The sequence below is a fragment of the Salvelinus namaycush genome, chromosome 2 (assembly GCF_016432855.1).
Source record: "Salvelinus namaycush isolate Seneca chromosome 2, SaNama_1.0, whole genome shotgun sequence".
Classification (NCBI taxonomy): domain Eukaryota; kingdom Metazoa; phylum Chordata; class Actinopteri; order Salmoniformes; family Salmonidae; genus Salvelinus; species Salvelinus namaycush.
This window is the reverse complement of record NC_052308.1, coordinates 13,393,199-13,406,104: the sequence shown is the minus strand read 5'-3', so window position 1 is coordinate 13,406,104 and position 12,906 is coordinate 13,393,199. Positions and strand designations below refer to the sequence as shown.

At 43.1% G+C, this 12,906-nt stretch overlaps 1 protein-coding gene across 1 annotated transcript in view; it reads left to right on the top strand.

Moving 5' to 3' along the window:
* The window catches only part of LOC120020433 (contactin-4-like), a 162,233-nt gene that overhangs the window by 22,867 nt on the left and 126,460 nt on the right, over positions 1-12,906 (top strand). The window contains exon 3 of the mRNA XM_038964098.1: positions 3,801-3,976. Coding sequence (XP_038820026.1) covers positions 3,801-3,976 — 176 coding nt within the window. The remainder of the gene's footprint in view (positions 1-3,800; positions 3,977-12,906) is intronic.

Below are 12,906 nucleotides of genomic sequence, written 5' to 3'. Positions count from 1 at the left end.
GAAGTCAGGTAGGAGACCTGCGCCAACTCCCCGAGCTTACCGTGGAGCGCGAAAGTACGGGCAGACAACGTGTTATGCGGTAGAGCGCACGGTGTCTCCTGTACGTGTGCATAGCCCGGTGCGGGTTATTCCACCTCCCCGCACTGGCAGGGCTAGATTGGGCATTGAGCCAGGTGCCATGAAGCCGGCTCAACGCGTCTGGTCTCCAGTGCGTCTCCTCGGGCCGGCATACATGGCACCAGCCTTACGCATGGTGTCCCCGGTTCGCCTACACAACCCAGTGCGGGTTATTCCACCTCCCCGCACGCACTGGTCGGGCTACGGGGAGCATACAACCAGGTAAGGTTGGGCAGGCTCAGTGCTCAAGGGAGCCAGTACGCCTGCACGGTCCGGTATTTCCGGCGCCACCTCCCCGCCCCAGCCCAGTACCACCAGTGCCTACACCACGCACCAGGCTTCCTGTGCGTCTCCAGACCCCTGTTCCTCCTCCACGCACTAGCCCTGTGGTGCGTGTCTCCAGCCTATTACCACCAGTGCCTACACCACGCACCAAGCCTCCTGTGCGTCTCCAGAGTCCTGTGCATCCTGTTGCTGCTCCCCGCACTAGCCCTGAGATGCGTGTCCCCAGCCCGGTACCACCAGTTCCGGCACCACGCACTAGCCCTAATGTGCGTCTCCAGGGTCCAGTATGCCCTGTTCCTTCTCCCCGCACTAGCCTTGAGGTGCGTGTCCTCAGCCCGGTACCTCCAGTTCCGGTACCATGCACCAGGCCTACTGTGCGCCTCAGCCGACCAGAGTCTGCCAGCTGTCCCGAGCCGTCAGAGCTGCCCGTCTGTCCCGAGCCGTCAGAGCTGCCCGTCTGTCCCGAGCCGTCAGAGCTGCCCGTCTGTCCCGAGCCGTCAGAGCTGCCCGTCTGTCCCGAGCCGCTAGAGCCGTCCGCCAGACAGGATCAGCCGGAGCCGTCCGCCAGACAGGATCAGCCGGAGCCGTCCGCCAGACAGGATCAGCCGGAGCCGTCCGCCAGCCATGACCAGCCGGAGCCGTCCGCCAGCCATGACCAGCCGGAGCCGTCCGCCAGCCATAACCAGCCGGAGCCGTCAGCCAGCCATGACCAGCCGGAGCCGTCAGCCAGCCATGACCAGCTGGAGCCGTCAGCCAGCCATGACCAGCCGGAGCCGTCAGCCAGCCATGACCAGCCGGAGCCGTCAGCCAGCCAGGATCAGCCAGAGCCGTCCGCCAGCCAGGATCAGCCAGAGCCGTCCGCCAGCCAGGATCCGCCAGAGCCGTCCGCCAGCCAGGATCCGCCAGAGCCGTCCGCCAGCCAGGATCCGCCAGAGCCGTCAGTCAGCCAGGATCCGCCAGAGCCGTCAGTCAGCCAGGATCCGCCAGAGCCGTCAGTCAGCCAGGATCCGCCAGAGCCGTCAGTCAGCCAGGATCCGCCAGAGCCGTCAGTCAGCCAGGATCCGCCAGAGCCGTCAGTCAGCCAGGATCCGCCAGAGCCATCTGCCAGTCATGAGCTGCCCCTCAGTCCGGAGCTGCCCCTCAGTCCGGAGCTGCCCCTCAGTCCGGAGCTGCCCCTCAGTCCGGAGCTGCCCCTCAGTCCGGAGCTGCCCCTCAGTCCGGAGCTGCCCCTCAGTCCGGAGCTGCCCCTCCGTCCAGTGGCGCCCTATGGGATGGTATTCAGTCCGGGACTCGCCGTTCCAGAGGCGCCACCAAAGCGGGTAGTGACTATGGTGGAGGGGGGGTCCACGTCCCGCACCCGAGCCGCCACCATAGGAAGGCCCACCCGGACCCTCCCCTTCTGTGTCAGGTTTTGCGGCCGGAGTCCGCACCTTTGGGGGGGGGGTACTGTCACACCCTGGCCTTTGTTATATTGATTTTCTTTATTAGTTTAGTTAGGTCAGGGTGTGACATGGGGGATGTTTGTGTGTTTTGTCTAGTTTAGGGTGTGTGTATTGTTTAGGGGGTTTTGTAGAATGTATGGGGTTGTGTTCAGTGTAGGTGTTTAGGAAAGTCTATGGTTGCCTGGTTTGGTTCTCAATCAGAGACAGCTGTTTATTGTTGTCTCTGATTGGGAGCCATATTTAAGGCAGCCATAGGCTTTAGGTGTTTGTGGGTAATTGTCTATGTTTAACGTTTGTAGCTTGTGTATGCACTAACGTTTGTAGCTTCACGGTCGTTTGTTGTTTTGTTTTTGATTAAGTATTCGTGTTATGTCTTCGTCATCTATTAAAAGATGTACTTTTCACACGCTGCGTTTTGGTCCTCTCTTCCACGTCAAGACGATCGTGACAGAATGGTTATGCATCTGAATAAATAACTGCTATAGCCTACCGCCATCGAGTGCATTTGTCTTCTTTAAAAAATATATATTTTTATTTAACCTTTATTTCAAACTACCCGTGAATTCTATTGGCTGCTGTATTTAACGTTACGCAAACAAGAGCTTGAATCCCTCTTCGAATAGTCTATTGGTATAAGAAATGCCCAAAACATTATGTCCAACAAGCTGTTCTAGTCTAGCTTTTCCTGCATGGGACTCCAAGAGCTAAGGAGCATTTTTTAAGGAGAGAGGCTAGCAGAGCACAGGTGCATGCATATTGCACAAGAGACAGAGGCTATATGCCATCATTAATTAGCTAAATATAAGTATAATACTGCATTGAATATATTACCTGAAAGAGGTAGACTAGTACATCTATATAGGGCTATATATCAATCTAGAACAGGGTTATCTATTTTGGATGCAATTGGAATTGAGTTGATGGAGAGAGAAAAAGACTGCGAGAGAGTGCTTCGTGCGTGCACTGGTTTAAAGCAAAGATATTTGAGTCATAGGCTGTTTTAAAACTCTGGAGCTGCAATAAAAAATATATATTTACAATTTAAAAATAAAAGACAGATGGAGATGGGTAAATTAGACACGCATTTGGTCTTTATATTACTGTAGCTATGCTTCAGCAAATTTAGGCCCATCTCTCACAAGAAAAATTATGATGATGATGAGATGATACTGTAGGTCTACATGGATTGTGAACTGCACTCCATACTGAGATGGGCCTTAGAGAAGATGGAGATGGGAGATGGGCCGTCCCCACCCTGCAGAGGCCGTAGAGAAGCCAGATTTAGACATTGCACATTATTTCACGCCATGCTGTTCATATAAATAATTTATTATAATTTACCGGTTTCTCTGAGTTATTTATCCCGGGAAAAGGGAGTGGTTTTGGGTGGTAAATCCCGGTAACCGGGTTCCCGCCATTCAACCCTAATGCTTACTCATCTGTGAAATTTAGTTTGGTATCATAACCACCTTTCTGCTCTATGTGGAGGGATTGAGGAATCTGCTGCCTTCATAAGTTAATTATATCATTCACTGATCACCTCTAACACCAATTATAATCTCATAGCCTGGTGTAGTATGCAAAAGTGCAGAATGCAGTGTGCTAGCCATTATTTTTATTTGTTGCAGCGTAATGATTAATCTGCATTTTTATGCTGTTTGACTTGGTGTCTAGCAAGATGGATGGCCACAGTGTATTCTTAGTGAGTGAGGTCTTTTCTGCTCTGTGTTGTGCCGGCCGTCAGTGTAGTTCACTACTTAGATTAACGCTATACTGTGGGGCATGGTTTGAGGGCTCTCTTGATCCTTTACTAATCAAATTAAGGTAAAATCAGCATTTACCTTCTTTGATGTTTTTGTCAGAATCTCATATTTCCCTAAAGGTACAGTACATGATCTACAATAGATTGAAGTTAATAGTGGATCTGGATCTGACTGCTTTTCATTTTGTTTTTAGGTGGAAACTGAATGGCACCGCGATCACTCCCAAATCAGCCTCACACTATAGCCTGTCTGGAGGCAACCTCCGAATCAGCCATTTAAACAAAGACCAGGATGCTGGAACATATCAGTGCCTCGCCTTCAACTCTTTTGGGACCATCGTGAGCCGAGAGGCCAGTCTAACCTTTGCATGTAAGTCACTAACTATCTTTTATTCCCTCTCTGATCATACTGTTCTAGCCAGCAGTCTGAAGGCATGTGACAGAAAAGATATGTCAGTGGGACTTGTCATAGTGTCTTGTGTCCCGCCTGATAAAGCAATCAACATGGAAGCATCTCCTTGGGGAGCAGCATTTGCCAGTGCTGTGACTCCACACTCAGGATCTTCATCCTGATAGAGCTAATACATGAAACTACAACTCCAACGCATAAAAATAACTCCTCATCACTTTCCTCAAGATTCAACTCAAAATAAATAACAATAAATGCCTACACTACCACATACTGTCTTTATAATACAGGACAGACTTTCAAAGATGTTCAGTTAAAGTATATTGAGCAAACGTAATGTCATAGTGAGTACAAAAACCGAACAGAAATCACCTTTCAGAGCATGTGAAAATAATGGGAATAGAAGAATAAGATAAAGATAAGATAAAGCAGTATATATTTATATTATTATTTTTCTTGGACATTATAACTGACAGACCTGAGTAGAAGAGGATAAATGGTTCCATGTGGCTGTTGGTAGAGCATGGAACTTGCAACACCAAGGGTTGTGGGTTTGATTCCCATGTGGGACTAGTACGAAAATGTATGCACTCACTACGGCAAGTCACTCTGGATACGAACGTCTGCTAAATGACTAAATTGAAAATAAAGATAGCAGAATTTCTGCACATAACTGACAGACTACGGTCTCAATTTAGCTGTTTTCCTATTGAGTAAGAGGAAGTCAATACTCCTTGCTGTTTCTCCAGTTATTGGACATCCTAAAATGACGACATGGACAGTTAAATGAATGATGGCTTCTTCAGAATCAGTTCTGATGCCCCACGGTGGGAACAAGGCCGCCCCATCCCTCACAGGCCATTTATTTTGTCCCCCTGGCCGGGCCCAGTCTCACTCCGGAGCAAGAGTAATCCGATCTGTAGGGAACTCCACTGTCACTATAGGGCGAAACAGTGACAGTTCCATCAATTGTCCGGGCCTGACCTTAAAGTCTTGGGATGTTTTCACATAGTAAGGACCTGCATCTGTGACTGTCATCTGTCTTCTTTATTACTCTTGGTATAGCTTAAAAAACTCCACATGATGACTGAATGGTGCGGGTTCAAGACAATACTTTAAAGGGCAGTTGATATTATTAGAGAGTGTATCTTGCAATTTGTTAGAGTATGTGGCTCTCAACTTCATGTCAACATTGAACGATTTGATTGTAAAATTAGAGCAGAAAGTATTGATACATTAAATTAATTCCATTGGAGAGAGGACATTTAATACACTGTTTATTGATCTCATCAATACTTTAAATATGAGTGATTATTGATGGATTTGGCCCTGTTATGCCTGCAGGCCAAATATACTATACATCATATTAATCCATGTGTTCATTTCTTACCTGTTTCCATGTTGTCTGTTCTTGACCTTGCAAATGGTTTTATGTTGATTCAGATTCAATCTTTGAATGGTATTTCACAGTGAAATTTGAACCATCTTTTCACTGTAACATGCATACAATATTTAATGCTCTTAAGTGGTGCAGCCCAGTTCAGCTCAATCAATAATACATTCTGTCAGCTCTTAAAATAATGCTCTTAAAATACATTCGATGGCAGTATGCATCAATCAATACCATCTTCTTCCAGAGAAGCGTAATGAAAGTTGGCTATTTATGTGATTTATGTGAAAATATTCTCTGTGATTAATTTGCTGGAGCTTGACCTCGTAGAGTTGAGATAATACACTGAACAAAAATATAAACACAACATGCAACAATTTCAAAGATTTTACTGAGTTACAGTTCATATCAGGAAATCAGTCAATTTAAATGAATTCATTAGGCCCTAATCTATGGATTTCACTTGACTGGCAATACAGATATGCATCTATTGGCCAGAGATTCCTTTAAAAAAAAGGTAGGTGCGTGGATCAGAAATCATGTGGTGTTACCACCATTTGCCTCATGCAGCGCAGATCTCCTTCTCATAAAGTTGATCAGGTTGTTGATTGTGACGTGTGGAATGTTGTCCCACTCCTCTTCAATGGCTGGGGGAAGTTGCTGGATATTGGCGTGTACTGGAACACGCTGTTGTACACATTGATCCAGAGCATCCCTAACATGCTCAATGGGTGACATGTCTGGTGAGTATGCAGGCCATGGAAGGACTGGGACATTTTCAGCTTCCAGGAATTGTGTACAAATCCTTGCGACATGGGGCCGTGCATTATCATGCTGAAACATTAGGTGAGTGCGCCGATGAATGGCACAACAATTGGCCTCATGATCTCGTCACAGTATCTCTGAGCATTCAAAATGCCATCGATAAAATGCAATTGTGTTCGTAGTCCGTAGCTTATGCCTGCTCTGTTCACAACGTTGGCATCAGCAAAACGCTCGCCCATGTGACACCATGTCTGCCATCTGCCCGGTACAGATGAAACCGGGATTCATCTGTGAAGAGAACACTTCTCCAATGTGCCAGTGTCCATCAAAGGTGAGCATTTGCCCACAGAAGTTGTTTATGACGCCGAACTGCAGTAAGGTCAAGACCCTGGTGGGGATGACGAGCACAGAGATGAACTTCCCTGAGACGGTTTCTAACAGTTTGTGCAGAAATTCTTAGTTTGTACCAATAGTTTCATCAGCTGTCCGGGTGGCTGGACTCAGATGATCCCACAGGTGAAGAAGCCGGACGTGGACATCCTGGGATGGCGTGGTTACACATGGTCTGCGGTTGTGAGGCCAGGTTGGATGTACTGCCAAATTCTCTCAACAATGTTGGTGGAGGCTTATGGTAGAGAAATGAACTGCACATTTTAGTGTCCTTTTATTGTAACCAGCACAAGGTGCACCTGTGTAAGGATAATGCTGTTTAATCAACTTCTTGATATGCCACACCTGTCAGGTGGATGGATTATCTTGGCAAAGGAGAAATGCATGCACAACATTTGATAGAAATAAGCTTTTTGTGCGTACATGGAACATTTCTGGGATCTTTTATTCCAGCTCATGAACATGGGACCAACTCTTTACATGTTGCGATTATATTTTTGTTCAGTGTAAAAAGGATAAAAAAACAGTGAACATCAAATGGTCCCAAAGTACTTTAAGGAGATATGATTTTCTCTGCCTTTCCTCTTGAATTGGCTTGCTTTAACAGCATAGATACCGAAAGCCTTTTCAGTAAGATCCGTAGGAAATAGATAATTGTCATAATGGACGCGCTGATGCTGTCTGAAGAACAAGCTCTGCCTCCTAATTCAGTAATTGGGTTCTGGGTATAGAAAGTATTTTTTAATTGAAATAGGCATTGATAGTAAAACTCATGCATAGTGTCTTAATCATGTTTCTTGTGTACTGTCATTTATTTTGCAATACTTTGTTGATGTTGTGATACATTTCCTTGGGTTTATCAAGGTCTGAATGGCTAAAAGTAAATATATTTTAAGAATGTCAAGAATTAATAGATAATTAACGTTTAATTTTTTTTTCTAGCAATCTCTCAAACTCTTTACTGTATATCATGTCCATGTCACCCAGCCCCTTTCAACACTGTGGATAGTTATTCTCCCTCTAGAACTCCTTTTCCATTTGGTACAACAACTGTCATGTTTATTTCATTCTGTCTCAATATTCATGGGATTTGTCATTTATTCCTCACAACCTCTCACTCTCAGGATAGACTTGTCCTGGTTGATGTAATGTTCAATCTGTTTGCTCTGTGGATACAAATCCTCTGATGTTGGAACTGTTGCTCACTTTAGTTTATACTGATGGCTAGTTTTCCATCTGCTCATTTCCCTGTCTATGAACTTGAAGTGACAGTGGGGACAGGGGAAGAGCTGTCTGAAATAAATGGAATATCTTATACGGCGGGCAGCCTACGGATCAATTCCCCCCCCCCCTCCCTAAAATAATAATAATAATTTTAGGAACTCAGTCGGGGTCTCAACTTACTGTTGAGAGTTAGAATAGAAGAATACAGAAGATGCAATTTTGACATTTGGTTGTGCATCAGCAGTTTTCTCTCAATTGTAATGTCAGTCACTGAGAGTCACTCAATTAGCCCATGTCAACTACCATTTTTTAGATTGGTAAGTTAGTCTAGCCAGCTATCTAAACTTGTAGTAATCATGGTCGAATTACCAAATGGGTGGTTCCCCATTGATTTTATTAGTGACTCTCACTCAAATATCAAATTAAAATCTGCAAACATTTCTATCCACCCTATGGCTAAATGAGTAGAATTGCAGGAAATTAGCTGTAAAACTGCAAATTTTTCTCTCCGCCCCATGACAAAATATGTAGAATTATAAAATTGCAACATTTTCTCTACACCCATATGGCAAAGGACAGAGAGAATTTGTTTTCACTTAGGTCCCCCAAAAGGCTAAGCTAGGCTCTGACTGCATGTGTGGGCATGAATTTGGGTAAGCAGACCCGCGAGCCCGTCATGATGAGTTCAAATTTTTTGTTGCCCCCACCCACATCAAAGTTGCCCATCCCTGTGTTATACCATCTGCGTCTGCTTACATGTAAGAGATTTGGCAGTCATGCTTAGATACAGTGGTGGAAAAAGTACCCAATTGTCATAGGTTCCTGTCCTGCTAAGCATTCAAAATGTAACGAGTACCTTGTGTTGTTAGGGAAAATGTATGGAAAATCCTATACAATATTTTCTTTAGGAATGTAGTGAAGTTAAAGTAAAATTAGTCCAAAATATAAATAAAGTAAAGTACAGATAACACAAAAAATGACGTAAGTAGTACTTTAAAGTATTTTTACTCCAGTACTTTACACCACTGCTTAGATAACCTTTTTTCTACTAGTAACAACCCATGTGTATTGTTTACTGCACTGTTGGAGCTAGGAACATAAGCAGTTCACTACACCTGCGATAAGATCTGCAAAATATGTGTATGCAACCAATAACATTTGATTTGATTTGAATATGGACAACAATCAGCACTCTGAATAGTTATATGTACATATTCTTCAGTTGGAGAACGTTTTGTTCCTCTAGATATTTTCCAGGATTGTCAATGTTACCCCCCTGAGTAGCAGTGCTCCAAATAATCTGACGTTACCCTTCCTCCCATGAACTTGTGATGGATGGTGGTGCTGCCAGTGAGGAGTTGGTCCTGTCTACTGCCTGACGCATGGCTAACTGATGGATAGAGGGCCGCTCTCTCACTCAATACCGCCTTCCCTTGATTATTATTTCTATTGATTCTTTATCGGTGATTATGTAAAAGATGTACACCCATAATTCATATGGATGAATAGCTTGTATATACAATGTTTCTGAGTCACAGAGTTGCCACCTCAAAGGTCATGATTTCAATGTGATACATTGTTCTACAGTGTATTATTGGTTGACTACAGAGTTAGACCAAAGATTTACCAATCTTTGGGATGTATTAGACCAAAGATTTACCAACAGCTATGGGATGTATTTGTTGTCAATGAAAATGGAAATGTGGGTCCAGATGAAAACTATGTTAGTGCAGACATTTTTATACGTATACATTTTGACAAAATACAGTCCTCAGTCGTTTTTACTTTATATTCATAGAGTACAGCTGTATTTCTCTCAAAGAGCATGTGCAATTATGCAGACAGATGTGCTGTTTTTTTACTTCCGTTTTTTCATCTTTTATACGAGCCCCCCGCATCCAGAGATTTGAGAATCCTACTAGATTTGCTAAACATGGTGTAAAATTCCCGTAACTCCTGAAGGATTTACATGAATCCCTCGTTTAAATGCAAATATTTCCTGAACACTACTCTCCAGCTGTTGTGATAATGTGAATAGAGGGAGTACGGTAAGCTGAGTTAATTAAGTGTAAATAGCTACCAGCTATATTCTGGCTTTAGAACTTTTTTACCTGCATAGACTGTATGCAATTGCATCAGATGTCATGTGCTTGTCTCCCCTTTGTGGCTTTAAATTATTCTTCTATGACAAGAACAAAATGAAAGGAGATATCACTCATTACTGTACATTTGAACCTACGCTTTTTAAACCTACGCTATGATGTAATGTCAGCTACAGTTAACCCCAGTTACAGTAAGTTAAGCGTGAAAAGAGGAATCTAACTTTCAAGTGAAATGAACTCCCCTGTGAAACGAAATGCTTACGTGCAGGTTTTCTGTATGTGTGCCATTGGGGGTGAATATGCAAGACAAAATATTTAGGTGCCTTTGAATGGGGTATGGTAGTAGCTGCCCGGTTTGAGTGTGTCAAGAACTGCAACACTGCTAGGTTTTTCACGCTCAACAGTTTCCTGTGAATGGTCCACCACCCAAAGGACATCCAGCCAACTTGACACAACTGTGGAAAGCATTGGAGTAAACATGGGCCAGCATCCCTGTGGAATGCTTTTGACACCTTGTAGAGTGCATGCCCCGACGAATTGAGGCTGTTCTGAGGGCAAAAGGGTTGCAACTCAACATTGGGAAGGTGTTCCGAATGTTTTGTACACTCAGTGTATATTACTTTACCTTAATTTCTGGGTGGTGGGAAGAGTAGTTCAATACCAACATTTACAAGGCCTGCCTCTTTTCTTGCGACTGAGATGAGAATTATTAGACATATCTCTAGAAGGCTGACTGCATGCTTTCATGCTTTCTTTTGAACAAAAAGAGCCCATGTGCACAGCTGTGTGCTCAGAGGAGCATGCATTTGGTCAAGTCTCCAGCACTGTACCCTCTGACCTTACAGGCTCTTCTTGAGGCATTGGCTGTATCATTCTGTAATAAGGATTTTGGCTGGGATCTTCAGGACCTTTTTGCAACAATGGTTTGTTTGCTCTGCTTCTGCTTTTAGGACGGGAGGGAGCACAGTTTGATTTTAGCACTATCATTATCTCTCTCTCTCTCCCTCTCTCTCTCTCTCTCTGTGTGTGTGTGTGTGTGTGGGCGCGCACACATGGGTGTGTGCATGTGTATTTTATCAGGATGATCAAACATAGCCTCCTGCACTGGCAGTGAAGTGGCCCCAGTACCGCTTCTTGTTACTACAACGGCTTTTATCCTAAATAATGCCCAAAAATATACTTTGTAAAATTTACTCAGCACCTTAGATGTCCAATGCTTTTGTCCACTTTGTTCCTTCAGGCTCTCTATTTCCTAGGCTCTCTGGGGCTTTTATCTAGCACCCCATCCTGTGTTGAGATGAAAGAGGGTGGCAGTGTCACTCCAAACCTTTTGTTACCAATCCCCTGGTTCCCAGATTGGACCACTATAGACACAGAATTACCTCCATGGGCCCACATGTACGGGACATCTGCAAGCCATTCATTAAAACTGTGTTTTGATAGAGAAAAGTCAAGGAGTCTAGACTTACCAAATGAGGAGTTCACTTGCAGACAATAAGCCCAGTCAGTCAGTCAGAGATTCATGTTTTATATCACATTCTCTTTTACCTGTAAAACTGTCTAGAGTTTAATTGTGCAATTTGAACTGCCATAGCACCTGAAACCAATTTGGATGTGTTCAGAATACTATTCAACATCAATTATTCACAAATGGAATGAACTTTCTACTTATTTCTATCAATGTGCGGTTCAATGGTATCAGAAAATCATCTCTCTTTTTTAGAGATCAGTAAAATTGCTGAGGTAGATGCATATAGCTAATTGACTCTTAATTGCCAAATCTCACATTCATCTGTGAAAAATTGCAAAGAATTGCGTTTCTTAATAGAGCTTAAGAGTCTCAAATAGCTATTAGCAAAAGTGTGTTCCTGGGTTAAGAGGAGATTTATGTTTGAAGAAATAATTAAAGCCTGCCTCCTAATCGACTTGTCCCATAACCAGTATGACATATATTAGCTGACCTTATAGTCCTCTTAATAAATCAGTGAGCCCAGTAATTTTACATTTAAATCTGCTCCTGGAGCAGAACTAACAGCAATCTAGTTTGAAAGCAGGTTTGGTTGGTTGCTGAGAGAGATGCTCAAGACTTTTCCATCAAGTCGCCCTGGAAAGAGAGCGCTTTCATTCCAGCATTGATGCTCGAGGTGACATGACAATATGGAACATATTACAGAGCAAGGTTAATTAAGGTTAATTAATCAAATTGGAACAATATGTGCTCTTAAATCTGCACCCGTTATCAAATAAATGTCTCTTTGTTCCCAGTGGTAGAAAGATACCGTATGAATGTATTTTGTGTCACCAGCTGTGTCCACAACAGTCAAATTCTTTCTAACTTTGGCCATTTTTATGTAGACAGGCTTCATTTTAGCCACTCAAAAATGAAAATCTTACCTACTGTAGATTTCACCTAGATTTTTGTTTATCTTGTATTGAGATAATTAAGTCAAAATGACTTTTTTTATTTTATTTAGCTTACCCTGAAAATGCATTTGTCTTGTATTAAGATATTCTGACTTGTATCAAGCCTTTTTTTAGGTTAAAATAAGCTAAATTATCTGCCAGTGCACAGAGATAATTTGTCTTGATAAGACACCAGATCATTTTGCTTATTTTAACCTACAGTAATAAAAGGCTTGATACAAATCAGAATATCTTAATCCAAGACAAATTATCTTGATGCAGTTTCTGGGTAAACTAAATCAACTCAAAACAAGTAAATGCATTTTCTGGGTTAGCTAAATCAACTCAAACATGTAATTTCAATTTAATTATATCAATACAAGATTTTTTTAAATCTAGGTATGATAAAAATACAATTGCATTGTACTGGTTAGTTCATACTGTCCCCACGTCAAACTGTGTCATCACGTATAAACAAAATGGAACATTCAGTACACTGCAACAACAACAAAAAATCTTACCTAGATTTTTTATCTTGTAACGAGATAATTAACTCAAAGTTACTTGTCCACAAGCTCGCTGCTGCTGTTTTGTCTTTGTGAGATATCTACAGTACC